The sequence below is a fragment of the Leptonychotes weddellii genome, chromosome 3, assembly GCF_054177405.1.
Source record: "Leptonychotes weddellii isolate Sample4059 chromosome 3, ASM5417740v2, whole genome shotgun sequence".
In the NCBI taxonomy this organism is placed as follows: Eukaryota; Metazoa; Chordata; class Mammalia; order Carnivora; family Phocidae; genus Leptonychotes; species Leptonychotes weddellii.
This window is the reverse complement of record NC_138371.1, coordinates 35,248,007-35,268,881: the sequence shown is the minus strand read 5'-3', so window position 1 is coordinate 35,268,881 and position 20,875 is coordinate 35,248,007. Positions and strand designations below refer to the sequence as shown.

Sequence of the window (20,875 nt, the reverse complement as noted above, 5' to 3'; positions counted from 1 at the left end):
ATGCTGAGGTTAATGGATCCACTGGACTCTACCCAGTTCAAGCTCTGTATGTAATTAAGGCATTAGTGTGGGTCTTCTAATGATTTTATGAACTACAGTAAATTGAGAAAATGTGATCATTTGTTGCTTCATAAATTTTTATGTAGGAAAAGAAACATTAGGCTTCCTCAATGAGCATGCATACACTGGGAGTTTTGCAATTCATAATTTAAATTAAAAGAAAAAACACAAAATAGGACTTAGAGGAAGAATTCCTTAATGTCACCACTGAATCCAAGTTATGACACTCTGGTCCCTACCACTTAAATCAGACTGAAAACCTGAGATGCTCTCTATAGTTCCTCTGATGTCCATATGAAGTATACACAATTGTGAAGTTATTTACTCAAAAACTCAACAACAGTGTCAGCCTGACTGTGGGAAAACAACTGTCAGAAATTAACATAACGACTTTGATAGTTATCACAGCTCAACTGTAACTCAAAGACTGCCAGCATAAGACTGGTTTAAAATAAAGATAAAAATACATGGTGCAAAATGAAAGAGAGAACACGTGAGAGCCCACAATGGGGAAAACCTGCTGGAGAAAACAAAGAGAAGATTTCAGGTATACCTGATACCTCTCATCATTATCTACAATACCAAGGAAAAAAAATGAATATTCTTTGAGTTAGTACATCAACAAGAATTTGAAGTTGAGTTTTAAACTTCTCCTGCTTGTTTCCATTTATTTTAGAACGCAACTTTTGTTGTGTGTGCATGTGTGTTTTGCAGGAAAATCAAACCTCATGTACTCTAGTGTTGCTGATTCAGATAAGTCTCTTCTTTTACCCTTATTGTTTACTTATTCAATACATTGTTGTTTTAAGACACTAAGTTTTCTCATGGCTTTTTATGCAGAATACAAAACTGGAATAATCCCTGTCTATAAAAAACCCACAACAATAACAGTAATGACTAGTATAGGAAAAGGGGTTTAAAACAGGATGGAATTAAATGTTGTCAACAGTAAAAGAGAAGATGGAGAAGGAAGTGATTGTAATAAATATGTTCTAAGATCTTTGTACAGTTTGAGAGGTATTTAAAGATACTGATTCATTTTAACCTTTAACTCAAGTATGCATGACAAATATTTTAAGGATAATTGCTAACAGACTAGACCTAGGAAATTTAACTTTCAAACAAATAGACTGAATAGATGGTAGGGAGTAAAGAAAACTCATCATTTCAATGGAAGGCACAAAAGCACATCAAAAAAAAAAAACTACAAAAAGGCATAAAATACAGAAAACAAGATAGGATGTGGAAATAAATCCAAATATATAAAAATATAACAGCAAATGTTAAAACACAAAATGCACCAACTTTAAAAGAGGGTCTCTCAGATTGGATTAAAAATCATAAAGCCATAGATGATTTACAGCAGATATATCTGAAGCATGCCAAAGAATGGCTGAAAGGAAATCAGTGGGAAAAGATATATCGAGCAAAAACTAACCAAAAGAAAGTTGACACAGCAACCTGATAACAGACAAACAGACTTTAAGAGAGATATCAGGATAAAAAGATGGCATTATAAATGTATTTTCTTTATTGATGTACCTATTAGTCCTTAGAAAAGCATGAAAAGCCAATTGTAACAAATATTATAAAAACAGTATGTGTGGTAAGCAATTATTTTGTGAGTTAGTAATGGGTTTTATCAGAATGAAGAATTTTTTTTGAGAGAGAGTAGGATGGGGAGGGGAAAGAGAGAGAGGCTCCATGCTCAGTGCAAAGTCCAACCCAGGGCTCAGTCTCACAACCCTGAGATCATGACCTGAGCCGAAATCAAGAGTCAGACACTTAATTGACTGAGCCATTCAGGCGCCTGTGGAATGACTAATTTCTAAACCTCATGCCAATGTTATCTTAATTCCATCAAAAAATATTTACAATCATTTCACATTTACTAATTATGGTACCTATATAACCATCCTTCAAGGAAAAGTGACACAAATTACACAGGTACTGTCCTTGGTCCTGCTCTGGGTATGTCTTCTCAGTCAGTATCCTGAACAGGTTGTAAAATGTATACGAAAGTATGACACTTTTTAATACCCAGCACCTATTCTTGCAGTGATCATGCAAGGATTTATTAGGCTTTGAAACAGACCAGAGGACCTGATACGTTAGCAAGATGCATCTACTATGGTAGAGACATCAACTGCTCCCTAAAGAGCCAACGGCTTCTCCCCATTTCCCAGTATCTAGGCAGTTAGGCAGATCATGGGACTAATGTTGAATGGAGTCTCTGAGAAGAAGTGAGATGTGTCACTTTGGGGCCAAAGCATTTAAGAGCTGATGTAGGAGTCTCCAGTACCCTCTTCTCTTGACACTTGCCCAGAGAGGCCTTCTGTTACAGATGGTGTAATGACACGATGGTGAGCCTTTAATAATCCGATATGGCAAAAATCAGGAGAATGGTCAGCCTGCATCTCTAAACAACAGTACAAAGCAAGCCCCCTGTCAATCCATGTTGGACACATAGTATTAGAAAGAAATAATCTTTTGTTCTCCTAAGTCACGGAGGATTCAGGGTTAGCTCATTTGTACAGCATAATCTGAATGAGGCTAATACAACTAGGTAACAAAAAGCAATTTAGAGTTAAGTTGTTCCAAAAACCATTTCATGTTCAAAGCCCTTATTCTCTAAAAGCATTTTCTAAAATTTAAAGACATGACCTGAAACAACTTTTCTTTGGCAGTAATCATGTAAAAATACCAAAAGAGCTTACAAACAGTCACTCTTCACTATATTTTATAGCTATTCTGGAAACTAAATACTTAATACATAAATTCTTTGTTCCATTTGATTGAATTTGGGATTAAACTGCAGCTTTCCCATCACCTTGAAAAGCATATTGGTTCAGAACCTATATAATACTCAAAATACTGTATTATTTAGCATTGAAATTTGAAGTGCTTTATATAATTTCTAGAACTCTGACTCAAAGGATTGAATTTTGGTTTTTATAAGCAGAAGCGGTCTGGTGTGTCACTTTAATCTGGACATCCCTTCTTGTGGATTCATCCAGTAGATAAGTTTGTGCTGCAGCTTCAGGCTACCAGGAAAATGATTTTATTATTATTTACAGTAGCCAAAATAATGATGATAGTTTGCAATCAGCACGACCTTAGAATAAGCCTAGGCACCTTCTTGAGAGCTTTATACACATTATCTTCTTTCTCGTGATACTGGTACTTTTTTTGTCTTTTTTTTTTTTTTTTACAGATGAGGAAACTGAGATTTAAAAGGGTGACATAATTCAAAAAGGGCTTCTGTCATGAGCAGCACACGTAGGGCGGCTCTGCTGCTCTTCATGTGGAACCGACATCAAAAAGATGATGTAATTCGCTCAAGCCAGTAAGTGTATTTGAATTTACTAGTCTGTCTGATTGCAGAACCTGTGCTCTTAACCACTGAAAACCCCAGAATTTCGCAAAGTGTGCCATGGGTGATAATCGTGGTGGCACGGTCTACAAAAGTTATTTTTTTAACAGTTAATGTATGTGAGAAAGAATTACAATTGACACAGAACACCCTTCCCAAGGCTTACTGCTTAAAACAAAGTCAGGGTAGAGAACTGGATGGTTTCTTCCTTCCTTCCTTCCTTTCTTTCTTTCAATCAGATGGTTTAAAGAAAAATATTAAAGTACAGGTGATAATCCCATACTGTAAAAATCAAGAAGGTGCTGAGTAAATAACTGAAGGTTGGAAAACACTGGACTGTATTTTTCAACACAAGGGGGAAAAATGAAGCAGCCTTGGCTGCCTCCCACTGGCGTAGAGCATCACCACGCTGGACCTTAATTCTTATATCTGTAAAACATCGATTTAAACTTTGGGATCTTAAAGCTCTGAAATACATAATCTCAATGCCTTGGTTAACTACTGTGATCCTACTTCTATTTTACCATCCAAATGCAAAGAAATATGAAAAACATCATACTACATGAGCCATAGTATTTTTTAGGATAGAGGCAAGTCTGGCCGTTCTGCCATTCATCTTTGAATAATCAACATGCAGACACTGAGAGGTATACTCAAAGGGCGATCCAGAGAAATGCTGGCAAACTATTACTGGTCTGTGGCAAGATAAGCTTGAGCCAGAATACGAAACAGCTGCATCAATAAGCCCATTATTTAATTTAATTTTTTAATAGCAAGATTTTCTCAATGAAGAATGCAGGACATTGATTTACATCTTAGAGGAAGCTTCTTATCTAGTCATAGATCAATTGTAGGCCAGCACTCTGAGTAGCATTGGTGTACAGAACAGTATAGATGTCTAGTTTTCATAATGTGCATTTTCCTAGCTCTGTTTGGGTACTTGAAGTTGCCTGAAAATGAGAAATGGCAGAGTAAGCCTTTCGAAGTGTGTTTCTTCTGAATAGCCAGAAAGCAAAGCACAAGACCAAAGGTTAAGGGGAATTAGATAGCGAGCCTGAAACAAATAGAATATACTCTGCCGACTCTTTAAACAGTGATCGTTTGGTTTTTCATGGAAAGCTGTGTTGCGTACCCTAAGTGCTTTTGCACATTTAAGCATTTGGCTCCTTTTATTTAGACAGCTTAGAAGGAAGCAATGAGTAGCAGTGTTACTCTTGTCAGGGGTCACTTCTCATTACGGAGACCAACAATAAGTTATAAATCTAGTGATTTTTGAAAACCATTTGCAAGGCATTAATTGCTGTAATTTGGAGATTCAGAGCTATAGCTACATTGCAATCATCTCTGGAAATCTCAGGGTGTATCTGAGACTTTCTGGAGAGAGAAAATATAATTAGCACCTGTGTTAAGAATTACGTTCACCCCCAAATTTACCCCAAATGGCACTTTGATATTTTCAATTTTTTTTCCTTTGTATTCCCAATAGGATGTATATACTGCTTAAAATGCCTGGAGAACAATTTATTTTCTGATCCAGGAGTATATATTTTCTCTCCAGATTAGCTAAAAGTCACCTGGACTGACTTGTACAATGCAAAACCTTATTAACAATTAGCCAAACACAAGCAAAACTCACACTTCTTGAGAGTAAGAAAATGTAAGCCAAGAGAAACACAATCAAAGTGCAGAGTGTGCCAATAAGCCACACCTCACTGGCCAGACATTCCACCCAAATCCTTTTCCTTTGGGATTTATTTCTATAGAGACCATCTCTCTGTTCCACAAATAAAACTAGGCATTGCTAGGAAACAGTCCGGCTTCTCAGGACTCGACTGAAGGGGGCAGCTACTCCCTACCAGGAGGGACAGGAGTTTGAGGCCGCACCTGACATGTATGCTATTGCTGTATTTCTATTTAGCCACAACAGCCTTAAATTGGTGACATAATTTGTGCCCCGGAATTCTTTTCTCCATCCTGGCCTTGCATTTCCTCTTTTCTTTCGGGTTTCTCCAAATGTATCACCTCGCCACCTTCACGTAATAGTGCCCCAGAACAGTTTGGTATATATTCGCATTACTTCCTTACTCATTCCGTAGATGCTTCCTGTCATATGATTGGTCCTACTAAGCTTTTGAAAATTTCCACATGGCTTGGAGTTACTGTTTTCAAAATTTTTATATCAGATTTTTGTTACTTTAAAAAACAAAAATAAAAACAATGACCTAGTGGTTTTTAAGTCTGTTAAAGCAGCCCCAGGCACATTCCCTGAAGTAGTAACTACTGGAGTAGCCCACACTCTCTGTCCTGCCTTCACAAGCAGTTCGTGTCCCTCCTTTTCCCTTCGGCATCTTTATACCACCTAGCAGCTCAGTCAGGATTAACTGCAGATACAAGAGAGCTTCACAGTGAGGACTTAAGCAAAGAGGGGAAGATTTTTTCCACATATGGCAAGAACTTTGGAGTGCCAGTCCAAGCTCATTCTGACTTTCTGCTCTGTCATTCATAGCTTTTAATCTCGATTGATGTCTTACGGTTGCTCCATGGACGCAACAGTTCAAGATATCACATCTTGTCACCACAGCCCCAGGTACAAGAGAAAAGGAAATTTAATGACTCTACAGGAGACTCTGGCTTTTCACTGGAAAAGGAAGTTCCCCCAAAGTCTTTCCCTTACATCTCCCCGGCCCAGAGCTGGCTCACAGCCCACTCCTAGACTACTCACTCGTTGGATTACCATGTAAATTTAGAACTTTCCTGACTCTGGGGAGGGCCTACGTGCCCTGAGATGAATGGCTTGCTGCTGAGCCCTGACCCTGTAAGGAAGAAGGATCAGGAAACAGCTCTCTGTGAAAACCCACAAAGCTGCCACCTACCCCTCTCCACATGGGAGGGCAAAGTCCCCACAGAAGTGAGGCTGCCTCCAGCCTAGAGGTCAGAATAGCCCACCTTAGCCCCAGGAGCAATGGCTATCTCTGTCTAAAGCCAGGTCTCTGTTCACTCATTCTGAGGTCCCAGATCAGCCAGGCTTCCTCTGAAACATAGCTGTGGCCCTTCAACCATAGAAATGAACCAGATTTAATGTCTTAGATGCTGGGACCTGTGCCTTTCAGACTCCTTTGCTGCAGAAGAACTGTTGGAACCAACAACATGCCCTAGAACCCCAAGTACATGGTATTTTCACCTGCAGATGCTAGTCTCTGTGTTCATCCCAGTCCCTTGAGAGGTCTGAGGGCTCCAGTTCTCTCTGCCGTGCCAAAGATCTAAAACTATTAGAAAATACACTAAGAAGAACTAACAAACCCATGGAACTTAAGCCACCATTTATTATTCATTCAGAGTTCTCTGGAAATGGTGAGATGGGAAAATTAAGTGAAATCTCTCATTGCCTACGGGAAATCAAAAGCATGGAAGAAACTTCTGCTTCAGGGCCTAGGGCAGTGATTAGTTCCAGACTAGCCTTCCTGATGGAAACAACTGTAAAACTGGGAGGCAGTGGTTTTCAGACATTGCACGACAGGTGGCTTAAGACGAAAACCCCAGAGGGAAGAGAAACTGATGAGGTGACTCTATGACCACCCACATCTCAGCCAGGGGACAACTTCCTGAGTCCATGGAAGTTCTGACAGGCTGAGGATGCAGAGATCAGAGTATGGATCAACAGGCAGGGCATGGGGAAGGAATGAACTATGGAGGGGTGAAGGTCAGAAGTGCATCGGGATACCCACAAGCCCTAGGCTAATGTCTGGACTGCGCATGTGCAGAGAAACACTACCAAGGCTTTGTAGAGAGTAGCTGCTAACGGGGCTGAGAGTGCGCTGAAGTTCCTAGAGGTCCAGCAGTGCTAGAGAACACTGGAGTTATGACCCAGCCAGAGAAAAGACACGTGGTCGACATTCCAGGCATCCACTCAGACATCAGAAATGCCACTACTTAGAAAGAAGTACAAAGGCCAACAAGGCTTACCATAGATCTAGCCTAACAAAGCCCTAAACAAAGCCCTAACAAAATCCATAGGGGAGACCAAACTTGGAGGCTACATCCCATCAAGTTAGAAGTGCTGGGGAACCACTTTGGGCTTTCCACGGATCCATCCTCACAAAGGGGAAAATTATACCTAGCAAGTTCAAAAAAATAAATCTGCCTACTAGGATAAAAATTAACATTAAAATAAAAATTGTTCTACAGAACTCGGGATTTCTACAACTTAGAATTCTCAATAGCCAGTGTAAAATCAAGAACTGCTGGATATGTAAAGAAACAGGAAAATGGGATCCATGGTCAACAGATAAACAGATAATAGAAACTCCCCAGATACTGGATTTTGCAGAGAACTTAAAGCAGATACATTCGATTCAATTCAAATAACTGAATGAAAATATGGTCTGAGTGAGTTAACATACAGGGAATCTCATGAGAAAAATAAAATATACAAAAAGAAAAAGAAATGAAAACTCTACAAATGTAAAGTCAAATAACTGAAATTTTAAAATCCACTGGATGCGACTGACAACAGAATGAAGATGAAAATATTAAAAGTTAGTAAACTTGAAGATAGGTAAATATTTTAAAAAATCATATTAAAATGAAAAGAAAACAGTTTGGTGAAATCTAAAAAGTTGAAGTTACAAAAAACCAAAAGAATCACTTCCAAAGTCCCATCAAAATTGTAAGACTTTTTTGTGAATATAATAGATATCAGAAATAAAAATACAATTTTTAAATCCTACCTTCCCCATCTTGAATATATATTTAAACACACCTGGGTAAAAACTGTCATAAGAGGAAACAGAAAAATAAAAATTCTTGAATTTTTTTTTGCCATTTTAGATTTCTTGTTATCCAGCATGATTAATAGAGTTACATTAGTAAATACCAATCAATTTTAGTCAACATAAAATTCTTTGTTGCTGTGAAACGTAAATTTTAGTGGGTTGAACATTTTGATAAACTGTCAGCAAGGATGTTACTTTGCCTTAAATCAGAGTTTGTCAAGGGTGGTGCTAACAGATGGCTGTGGGAGGCGGTCCTGTGCATTGCGGGATGTCCAGCAGCATCCCTGGTCTCCCATTCCCTACCCCACTGTGTCAACCAAAAATGTCTCCAGACATTACAAATGGCCTGTAGGGGGTAAAATCGCCCCTGAATGAGAAGCACTGCCATAAACAAATAGGTCTTTTTTCCCCCTAGTTCACTCCAAGAAAACAAACAACAAAGATGCCTGGTTTATAATTTACAGTGAAAGCAAACATGTCTTTCTATTAAAATACTTGATGTTAAATTTTGAAAGGAATTCCCTTCACTGAGTGAAAAACTTCCCCAACTTTGGGGAATGTTAGATTTTTATTATCAGGTTTAATTTAGATTTTCTTTAAGCCCGGTTGGTAGGGTTTGGATTTTTACTTTCAATAAAGCAAATTTTGTATTTTCTGGCATATGCCATTCATCATTCGCTCACCTATGCATAACAAGTGCAAATTAGCTAAACACAGCTGGGACATTTCTATTAAAACAAATAGCAACTTATTCCTAAGTCATTTGTTAGGAAAATATGACACTTTCTTTACCTAACTGATCAAGGACACATCAGGAATTTTGAAATAAAAAGATACCATAGACTGCAAGTTGTTCTTCAAGAAATTCAATCTTTAGAAACTAAAGAACAGTGCAGCTCTCTCAGGTCCCCTCCCTCTTTGGGAGCTTTGTACCATCACTTCACTATTGCTCAATAAACTTTGCTTTGCTGGGAAAAAAAAAAGAAAGTACAGAACATTTTTTCACATCAGTTATCTAAATCGAGACATCTTTTTCATCAGTTTAAAAATATTAGTAAAAGTTAATACCCAATTCTTCCCGAAATGGGACTACTGATTAAGGGCAATGTGAAGCTTTAAAAAGAAAATATTATAAAATCTGCAGGTTCTGGCATTTAATCAGGGTAGAAATATAACCACAAAATTCATATCAGCAAAGGTATTTATTATTGTTGATTCTTTCCCTTCTAAAGAAGAAGGAAAAAGAAGTCCCAGAATCTTGCTGGGTTTATTTGTGTGTGTGGTCCCCCCACCCCCGGACCCCCGCCCAGGAAAAAATACACAATAGTGTACTATCAGAGTAAAAATGTATGCTCTAAGTCACATGCAAGTCCATTTCATGTCACTCACCTATATGATAAAGTCCAATCCAATCACTGGGGTCCACCTCCTCTTTAATATCCCAGAAGATAATGAGGTTCTGGGCTTGCCCCAGCGTGTACTCGTACATGCTCGCAGTCAAGCTGGAGCGGCTCTCAGAAGTCACCAGGTCTGTGTCGCTGTTCGCCCTCTGTAGGGTCATGTTCTCTGGCATGGAGCTCTGGGAAGCCAGGCTCTGGAGGTTCTCTGGGCTCAGTGTGTACCGCATCTGGGGATTTCGACGCCGCACAAAAAGCAGGTGCTCCCGGGCTGAGCTAGCCATCCCGTCTGCCTCTTGGAGGTTAGCGTCCTACAAAGCTGCAAGAGACATAACAAGCACGAATCGTTAGCGTTACAATGCAAGGAATTAGGTTTAAGCTTCCCAGACATAAAGCCCTAAAGAGTGTTTATTAAAGCCCCACCATGCAATAATCTTCTGTTGTCAAAATAAAACCTATTACTCTACTGTCAACGGATGATGTCAGAAACAGCTCCTGAGAAACAGACTGAGGTCACATGAAGGGAAAGGCCATCGCACACCTGTCGCCCTTGATTTCACTGGGCACAGCTCCTCCTGGAAATTAAGGAGAAGGGGATTTCGCTACTAGCCCTTTTAGGTCTATCCTTTCCCAGACACCCCACCTACAGAAATGGTCCTCTTTTCTTTCACCTCGCCCCCCGACATGTATTTGTTTCCTGTTGAAATTAAATTTTAAAATAGCAAGACAAAAAATTTTGACACAGTTGAAATATACAGTTGAGCACAGGTTAACTTGCTCAATTTCCTTCTCACAGGAATGTAACCCATTAGAGTCTTTTTCAGGAACCTGCTCAAATGTCACCTCCTCTCTTAAATACAGTGGCCATTGTCTTTAAAACTGCAACACCCCAGTCTTCCCCCTCCCGCCCCTCTCCCTGTGTTTTTCTCCAATAGCAATTATTATGATCTGATGTGCCACACAGTACCATGTACTTATTTATTTGGTTACTGCGTACTTCTCCCAACAAGAATGTAAGCTTGGGGAAAGGACAGTCTCCTCAATAAAGGGTGCTGGGAAAACTGGACAGCCACATGCAAAAGAAGGAAACTGGACCCTTATCTTATACAATACAAAAAACTCCAAATTCAAAATGGATGGAAGATTTGAACATAAACCCTGAAGCCATAAAACTCCTAGAAGAAAACACAGGCAGTAAGCATCTTGACATCAATCTTGGCAATAATTTTTTGATCTGACACCAAAAGCAAAGGCAACAGAAGCAAAAATAAGCAAGTGGGACTACATCATACTAAAACACCTCTGAACAGCAAAAGAAGCCATCAACCTTGACGCTCTCCTGTCTCTATAAAGCAGGAAGAGTGCCCCAGCAGTGCTGTGTATAGCGAGGGAGGAGATGAAGTGGAGAAAGGATGGAGGTTAGCCGTGTATCTCTTTAACAAACACTCAACACAGCACTTACTCTTTTAAGTGATTTACAAATATATATAGGTTATTTGGAAGACTTGTGTTTATAAATCAATAGCTGCACATGCTTAAACTTTACCCTGTCTCAATATGTTCATCTATTAAATGGAGGTGACTTTACGGTACCATGCAAGATTGTTGTAAGGATTAGAAAAGTCATAAGTGAAAGTATTCAGTAAAAAGCAATTACTGTTACTTTAGTAATAATGTAATTACTGAATTAATTAATGCACTATTTAGTTTGGGTAGCTCCAAGGACTGGAAGACAGTTAACAGAAGTCAAACGCTGCAGGCAACCTTTACACATGAAAAATCACTGTGAGTTCTGCCTCGTGCTAGATGACCCTGCAATGGGGAAAGAAGGAGAAAGCAGTCCCTCCTTCCCCTGCCTCCCTATTCGACATGGCTTCTGGCTCCCAGAAGCCAGAAATCAGCTACATGAGGAAACACAGCCCTTTGAGTTAAAGCTTCAGAACTCAACCATGTCTCTTAAATAATTGTTTCTACATTTAAAAAATTAATTCCAATCTCCAAACAATCCACGTGGGAAAGAACTTTTAAAGCTGAGCACCTACAAGCCGGTGACTGCACACAGTGAAGGGCGAGATTAGAGAGAGAAGAAATTAGAAGAACCTCGGGCACAGAATATGAAGCAAGGCAGTTGAAACCTCACTAAGAGTGATGAGCAGGGAGCCATTCCAGGGTCTCGAGCAGAAGAGTCAACATATGAAATATAGTTATGAGAATTAGAGAGCCTCCGAAGGGCTAGGAGGGAAACAGCAGTGGGGAAACCAGTTAGAAGCAGATTAGTTAAGATATCTGGCACTGAGTGCTGAGAAATGGATTTTAGTAACACAGAAAGGAAATATATCAATTGGGAATATTTCAAAGAAAGAACCCAAAGACTTGGCAACAGAATGAATACAGGGGATAAAAGTGGGGGAAAATTAGGATTAAGTCTAGATTTTCAGTCTAAGTGACAACAGAATCCCAGAAACATTGACAGGGCTGAGAAAATCAATACCATCTTGGGTGGGTTTGAAGTAAATGCAATATATCCAAGTAACTATGTCCCAAGGACTCTTGTGAGGGTAGGCCAAGTTTCTGGTTATTATGAGGCCAGGGGTAAAACAAATATTCAAATGCAAGTTTCTGCTTAATAATAGCCTTATTATTTATTAAATAGAATCAACTATGCCATTTCATCTCAAAAAGTCTTATTAGTTCGGGGTTTAAAAGCCTCATTAAGGGGGCACCTGGGTGGCTCAGTTGGTGAAGCATTCAACTCTTGGTTTCAGCTCAGGTCCTGATCTCAGGGTTGTGAGATCAAGACCTGTGTCTGGCTCCATGCTCCCGTGGAGCCTGCTTAAGATTCTCTCTCTCCCTCTGACCCTCTAACCCCCTCCTGCTCGTACTCACTCCCTCTCTCTCTCTCTAAAAAATTTAATTTAATTTAATTTAATTTAATTTTAAAGAGACTCATTCAGATATTTTACTCTACATAACTTAGATCAATGTAAAAGAAATAAAATTAGAATGCTTAGATTATAATGAGGGACAAGAGTCAAAGCCTGTATTGGAAAACTTCATTTTTTCCCTATAGGAAAAGTAATGTATGTTTCAGAGTTCATGTTTCCATGGAAAATAAGATCAAACATCATGCAAAAATTAATTCTCAAAGTTGCATGAAAATGAAAAAGAAATCAAACCACTCTAAATGTTATAGATAAAATTTTACTTTATAATTTTACTTTATTCAATGCAATATTCTCACATGGGAAAATTAGCTACCGAAATGACAGAGAATGGCTGCTTTATATTTTCTCCTACTGAAATCTAAGAATTCTTCATTTGCTTCTTGGTTTCATACCTATGTCTTATGCAATAAGAAAGACAAATTGTTCTTCAGAAAATTATCCATGCTCTTCTGAAAAGCTTTAGAAGGTAAAGCTGATGGTAAGGGAAACTGATTAGTACCCACCATATTTATTAAACAGAAAGCTGGTCCTTTCAAGCTCCTTAGACAATCCCTTCCATGAGGAGCCTCTGCAGCAGCTCTATGTCCCATTCCCAAAGGACACAAGGTAACGTAATGCAGCACTCCTTAAAACCCCTCCTATTTATGATTAGGTCTGCATTGTGCTCCTCTCTCAGATAACTGACATCTGCTTAAACAACAGCTAAAAACAAAATCACTTTTCTTCCAGAGGTCAAGAGAGATGCAATTACCAAGCAAACTGCAAAACACCTTAGTATACAACTTCATTTCCAAAAGAAGCAGATTTTGTGTAGAAGATACAGACAGTAGCAGATGACAGATACAGTAAGCAAGTGTTTTTATTTAAAATATTTTTGCTCAAGAATCTGGGGGTGAACATCAATTTACTAAATCTCACCTGAAGGGCAAGTACTGACAACATTCCTTGTCAAAAGATTTTTACAAACTAGAAATACACCCTAGGATTTCAACTTCTTAGACTGGACACTGATACATAAAACCAATAATAATAACAAAAATCCTTGTTTAACCTTTCAAATTCCAAAAAAATACCACACAAACACACACACACACACGCACGCACGCACACACACCTGCTCAACCATACTATGCTCCAAACTCCATGTGTGCTTTACTACATAAATGAGGAAAATAAGAGGGGAAAAAGCTATGTCAAGAGACACAAAGGAAAACATAATTAGCCTACAATAAGCAGAGATGTGAGAAATCTAGGAAGAGAAATCCGCGACCCATCAGACCCGCAAGGCTAGTTGACATATGAGATGAAGAAAGCTATCACCGAATTCTCACCTGAAGGTGCCTCCCCAGTAGATTTCCATCATATCTGCTGCTACGAGAAAGCAATCATAGTAATTACTCAGTGTTTATCATATATAATCATAACTCCAATGTTCAGCTTCCTCAGCAAAAATGTTCTAGTAAATTGATTAATACCAGGAAATCCCTGCTCTATGAATTGCCAGTAAATGCTCCCAGGACACCGGGGCATTTTACGGAGAGCCCAAGGTGACTGAACCTTCCACTCACTTCCTCTTCTCAGGTGGAAAAGTATCAGAAAATGCAAGTTTCCCTCCAGCCTGCTGCTCTTTAGGAAAAGCCTCTTCCTCTTGTAATTTTATTCAGTAATATGTTAGGATCCACAACACAAAAACAGCCCATTTGTCAGTTTGGAAAAGGGATGTACACAAATGGGGAGAAATAATTTTAAGTTCCAAAAGTTTTTCATTTTAAAGACTGAGTCCAACAGTGCTTGCAAGATGTTGTTTTGGCCTTAAATCACTAAATATACACTAGATAAATAAATAAGAGAAAATAATTCAGATTTGGCTTCATTCTTTTTAGTTCTTTAAATTCTTTTTAGTTCTTTAAATTATTAAACCTCTCTTTGCAGGTGTGAATGGATAATTCCCAAAAGAAAAAAGTTAACTAATTAACACTATATATCAAAAAACACATTTTAAAAAAATGAGATATAACTTTTTATCCATTAAAATGTCAACTCTGAAAAATAACAGTACTCAGAAGTGAAGGTGCAGCAAGACACACACTCGTAGGCCGCTGAGAGAGAAGTTTCACACAGCTTGCCAGCACCCTGGGAGAGAAAAGGCATCTAGACCAAAACTGAAGGCAGTTTCCTCAAAAAAAACGGAAGTGGTTATTAGAAGAAGAGGACATGAATGTTGGACAAAAATAAAGGAAAAAGAAAAAAAAAACTAACAAAATATCAGCACCCAAATGACAAACCCTTATATATATAATGAGAGAAGAAAATAGAATAGGATCCCATGTATGGGAGGAGGAAAGGCAATAATGTTACTCATTTACCTCAAAAGTTGAAGATAGATTATAATGAGTCCCTTACTGGAATGATATTCATTGGCTCATTGGCATAGATACCGATTTAAAACATTCATCTATATTTTTAAAATGCTACTACATTAAGAAGAGTAAAACTTCAAGAATCATTTTTAAACATTATACCAGATTAGAAAAATGGGAACCAAAGCTTCATATATTTTCAAGACCTTTTTAAAATTCCAAACTGTTTTTCAGTAAATACACATGAAATTCCATGGTCTACCCAACTATTTCTTTAAAAAAGAAAAACTCTTTGCTTTTATTTCAAGCACTGTTGGTGGTTTGCTTCTCTGTTGACAAATATCAATGGTTTGTATGGGGGAGTGGAATCAATTCATTTCAAAGTCACCTCTTTTGGGTTGGGTTTTTTTTTAAGATTTATTTATTTATTTATTTGCCAGAGAGAGAGAGAGAGCGCAAGACTACAAGCAGGAGGAGCAGCAGAGGGAGAAGCAGGCTCCCTGCCAAGCAAGGAGCCCGATGTGGGGCTTGATCCCAGGACCCTGGGATCATGACCTGAGCCGAAGGCAGACGCTTAACCAACTGAGCAACTCAGGCATCCGTAAAGTCATCTCTTTTGAAAGATATTAAATTTTTACTCCCTGAACATCCCTAGGGCAAAAGATGTCTTTTTTTTCTTTTGCATGGAACACATCCCAAAATATTATCTTTAGCTACTAAAGCTGCAAATAATTACCAACTGTTGGTAAATGGAATTCAGATATGAAAAATTCTACATTACTTTGTGGTGGTTGGAACACATTTGCATGGGAAAGTGTTCCCTGCAATGCAAACCACAAAACATAAGCTCCTAGTTACTGATTGTCAAAAGCTGCTAGAAAAGACAACCAACTGCATTGCAATACAATTGTGTATTCCATAAAACACCCAGATGTCATAACCATAAACATGAGCAATAATAGCTGCATGTACTCTGTACCCCGCAGAACACATTTTTTAAGCCTTTATGCTTCTCTCCATTCCCAGTGCCACAGCAAGACTAAGCCAAGTTCATGTCAGATCCTATCTAGATGGTCACTTCTCAGCGGGCCTCTGTGACTCTGGTGTTTTCTCCCAATCCATCTGCTCTCTCCCTGCAGAATTTCCTCAGTGACAGCACTCCTACTCAAGTACGTAACATACTTAAAGGGCCAGGAGGAAAGCAAACAAAGGCACAGAGGTGCAACCAAGTCTAGGCAGGGTGAGCAGGGCAGGCCTCTCACAGGTAGTGACATTTAAGCTGATAAAGCTGAAACCTGAAGTTAGGCCTTTGCAAAGTCCAGGTGACAGGTGAGAAAGGCATGAAATTGAGCAGTGGCTCTGAGGGTCAGGGTGGAGAGGGGAGGGTGGGTGTTTGCAGGGATTTCTTTACACGTCCTGAAAGAAAACATTAAAACGTTCCCTCCGGGACTTACTCCATGCAAGGTCATCTATTCTGCTACGCATGAAATTGCTTAACATGCTCAGCACCGTCCACACCATTCTCTCCACCTGCAGCACCTTCTCCACCTTCTCTGTAGAAGGCAACACTCCTACTACTGAATCCCAGGGGCCTTTTTATATCATTCGTATTCCCTATACTTCACAACGCCTCAGAGTCTAGTGACGAAGATTCATGTCTTCCCTTGTCAGACTATAAACTCTCTGAGGACAATTACTCTTTCTCTGGCACATTATATCCTCCTCAAAAGAGTAAGTGTTCAGGAAATATTTTTCTTAAATAAGTGAATGGATGGAGTTCACCGCCACTAATGAGAAAAGAAGAATCTGAAAGGACCAAATCAACAATAGGAGCACATACTGACTTTTCTTTAGAATGCAGCCAGCCATTCAAAAAGGATTTATTAAGTAAAGGGCCTACTTTATGCTGAAATGTAGGAGGTAAGGTCGTTGCTATAGTATGGAAAGAAATAAAACCCAACCTAGTTGAAGGAAATCGAGAGCAAACTGCCTTCTATAAGGTGTTGTAAGTGCAGAAGTCAGTAGGAATTCACTGCAGAGAATGATCAGCAGGGACTGGAGTGTTTAAAAGAAGCCTAATGAGAAAAACTGAGCTGGACTTTGAAAGATAGGAAGAGGCCATAGAAATACGGCATGAATTCTAAGCCAAAGAAAGAATCCAATTTTAAAAAGGGAAGACAGGAATTAGCTTTCAATGGCTTCAATCTGATCCAAACCATTATCATCTGTCCTCTGAATGAATAATCACCTCCTTCGCTGTTCCTATCCTTGATTTCCTGCTGTCTATTCTCAAAGCAGCAGGCAGTATGATTTTTTTCAAATGTAAGTCAGACCATTTGTTTTTTACCCAAAACCCTCTAAGGGCCCCCATTTCACTTAGAATAAAAGCCAAAACCCATATAATGGTCTACAAGGCCCACATGATCTGGTCCCTGGTCCTCTCTGACTTCGTCTACCACTATGGCCACCCATGCTCATGCTATCCCAGCCCCACTGCAGCTCCTAGAAGGCATCAGCCATACCCTACCACAGGGTCTTTGCATCTGCTGTTTCCGTTGCCACAGAAGCTCTTCTCTTCAATATCCACATGGCTCACCTTGCTACCCCTTCACATGTTTACCCTCTCAATAGGACCCTCCCTGACCACTCTATTAAAATTTCAACTGCCTCAACACTACCTTTTCCCTGCTTTATTTTTCCTCCATAGCACTTTCGCATTCTAGTATCCAGTATAAGTTATTAGTGTCTCTCTAGTGTCTAGTGTCTCTCCCTACTAGAATGCATGCTTCACGAAGAGCTGGAAATGACAGACAGACGTCACCTCTAAGTAGGCAAATGAACTTAGATGGTTTTTCAGGAGAGTACCAAGAACAAAGCCCATTCAACTAAATGATCAATTGTTGTTTTTAACTTTACAGGTGATTTGCAACCACAGTAAGATTTCTAACTGATGCAATTTCACTGGCACCATGCAAGGTTGTGGGTGGAAGCTGCAAACATACGGGTTACCTTTCAAAGTTTGAGATTACCAACTGATGTTTACCATTATTACTGAGCTTAACAAAAGGCACCTTTGAACAGAAAAAGGGAAAAGGGATGGAATCAAACAATAAGTAATAATCATGTTAGAGAGGGGAGTCACATGTAAGTCATAAACACAGTCTGCTAAACTGACTTGACTGTCCATACAAGCAACCTCCAATATCTACTATGTGTGAGGCACTGTTCTAGCTCCAAGGAACCACAGATGAAACACACTCCATTCTCAAGGAACTTAAGAGTCTCAAGACTAGAAAAAGAATGGAGCACCCAGGTGGCTCAGTCAGTTAAGCATCTGACTCTTGGTTTCAGCCCAGGTCATGATCTCAGGTTCATGAGATAGAGTCCCACACTGGGCTCCCTGTTCAGAAGGGAGTCTGCTTCTGTGCCCCTCCCCCTGCTCATGTTCTCTCTCTCTCTCCCATAAATAAATAAATCTTTTTTTAAAAGACTAGAAAAAGAATGAATTTAAAATAATAATTGGGGGGACGCCTGGGTGGCTGAGTCGGTTAAGCATCTGCCTTCGGCTCAGGTCATGATTCCAGGGTCCTGGGATCGAGTCCCGCATCAGGCTCCCTGCTCCGCGGGGAGCCTGCTTCTCCCTCTGCCTCTGCCTCTCTCTCTCTCTGTCTCTCATGAATAAATAAATAAAATCTTTTAAAAAAATAAAATAAAATAAAATAATAATTGGGGCACCTGGGTGGCTCAGTCGGTGAAACATCTGCCTTCAGCTCAGGTCATGATCCCAGGGTCCTGGGATCGAGTCCTACATCGGGCTCCCTGCTCAGCACGGAGCCTGCTTCTCCCTCTCCCTCTGCCCCTCCCCCTGCTTGTGCTCTCTTGCTCTCTCTCTATCAAATAAATAAAATCTTTAAAAAAATAAAATAAAATAATAATTAATAAATCACCCAATTTCTAAGATTCCCAGGGGTTTAGAGAATCATCTGGAGGAACCAAAAAATTAAATGAACATCAATGTGCAGCATGTGAATAAGGAAACAGTTCTGTTCAGTATCATGATCCTGATTATTGACACCAAGCTTAATCTCAATTTAAGTATTAGGATAAGAAATGTTTGAAATCTTTCCCAAAAGAACTACCTGTATTTTCACAGTACTATCATTTTCAAATCCTTTTGACAAAAAAGAGATCTTTTTTACCTAGGTATTCATTATCCAGCTCCACTCTATTAAGAAGCTGAGGAAGAAAGCAAAACATATCACAAAACAATGAACTGCAGACTTTAAGTTAATCCCCATTCAACCACTTCTTCCTTGCAATGACGGAGTTGATCCCTGCCAGTCACATCTGTCAGTCATTCACTGAACCTCAGATGTTCCAAGAATAAACTGATTGAGAAGAGAAACTGCATGAACTGGTAAAACATTCAGGAATTCACAAAAGTCAATGAAAGAGATTTTGAATAACTTCTTGAATCACATGCGAAACCACTGATGAATAAGGGCCTGGTAGAGTTAGAATAGTTGACAAGCGAAGGAGGAAGAAAATTAGAAGCAATTTGAATGTCACAGGATTAAACACAGGCTGTGGGAAGGTTGACAGAGCCCTGGCACAGTTTTCGTAATAAGACTTTCACACTTGTGGTAAGAAAGACAAATATTACATGGTGCTATTATACAATTCTCTTGAAAAAATTAACTCCTCTCAACTCTTTAAAAATTTCAACACCTTCGTTTGTTCCTTTTTCCTTCTAATAATTAGGCCATATTTGCAATTATAATCTAAATTTTGTTATATGTAAGATAAACTGATACCCATAATTTGAACTTTTCCTTGTCCACGTCAAACCCCTTTTCCCCCTATTTACTATAAAACTTGGCTTCCCATTGTGAACAGATTCACTTTAAAAGGACTGCTTTTCTGGTATCTCCTGTCTACCCTCTGCCCCCACCCTCACCCTCATGCTATCTCCACAGCTACCCCATGATGGACCAATTGATTCTAGATTTGATTTCCAGATGAGAGCACCAAGTGACTGGGTGACACAGCCGAGATCCACACTTAGGTCCTTAAAGCCTGCTTCTCTGCCCATATACCACAGCATCCCGTGGTTTCTATACCTGAGCCATATTATGTGATACCTGGGGTTACCCACAAAATTGGGGGGTGGGGAGATAAAATCATCTATGTACAGGGTTTAAAGTCAGTGCCCTAAATGCAGATGCCAAGTAGCCTCCCACTGCCAAAGTAGAGCTCCTGAGTTACCTGCATTGCCTTGCTTTCTCCCCAGTCTTCCGGTTCTCTTTTTTGGCCCACCTACTATAAGCTTTGCAGGCACAGAAAGTCATTACTTACTTGTTATGAGCCACAGATTAATTATAAGTCAACTTTATAAGCCCATAATGTTGTTGAGAAGCGGGACTCTCCCTCCCTTAAGGCAGTCTCCATGGGCTCTGACAACTCTGTAATGTGCAGGGGTAACAGAGGTCCAAGAGAGCAGCTTTGCCCGGGGGAGCCCTTCCAGAGTAGGACTCAGGGAAAGTCCCATCCTTTGCCTTTCTCTTCTCACCCATCCATTTTTTTAAAGGACAGTGAGTACATATTTAGGGGGTTCCTTGCCCAAGCATGTGAATGATTGTATTCAGAAATCCTAAAGGTAAACTGAAAAATGAAGCTCTGCCTCCCACATCAACTCCCATATCAACACTCAATTCCATGGCATTGGAGGGTGCACTAAAGACAGTGTTAGTCTGAAGATAAAGAAGGAGGAAATTAGGGGCGCCTGGGTGGCTCAGTCGTTAAGCATCTGCCTTCGGTTCAGGTCATGATCCCAGGGTCCTGGGATGGAGCCCCGCATCCGGCTCCCTGCTCTGCAGGAAGCCCGCTTCTCTCTCTCCCACTCCCCCTCTTGTGTTCCCTTTCTTGCTGTGTCCTGTCAAATAAATAAATAAAATCTTTAAAAAAAAAA

At 39.6% G+C, this 20,875-nt stretch overlaps 1 protein-coding gene across 11 annotated transcripts in view; it reads right to left on the bottom strand.

The window, feature by feature from the left end:
• HECW2 (HECT, C2 and WW domain containing E3 ubiquitin protein ligase 2) overlaps positions 1-20,875 on the bottom strand; it is a 358,619-nt gene that overhangs the window by 211,702 nt on the left and 126,042 nt on the right. For all 11 annotated transcript variants that reach the window (XM_081813946.1, XM_031038270.2, XM_081813941.1 and 8 more), the window contains one exon: positions 9,595-9,921. In XM_081813946.1, the coding sequence (XP_081670072.1) occupies positions 9,595-9,886 (292 nt within the window). In that variant the 5' untranslated portion in view covers positions 9,887-9,921. The remainder of the gene's footprint in view (positions 1-9,594; positions 9,922-20,875) is intronic.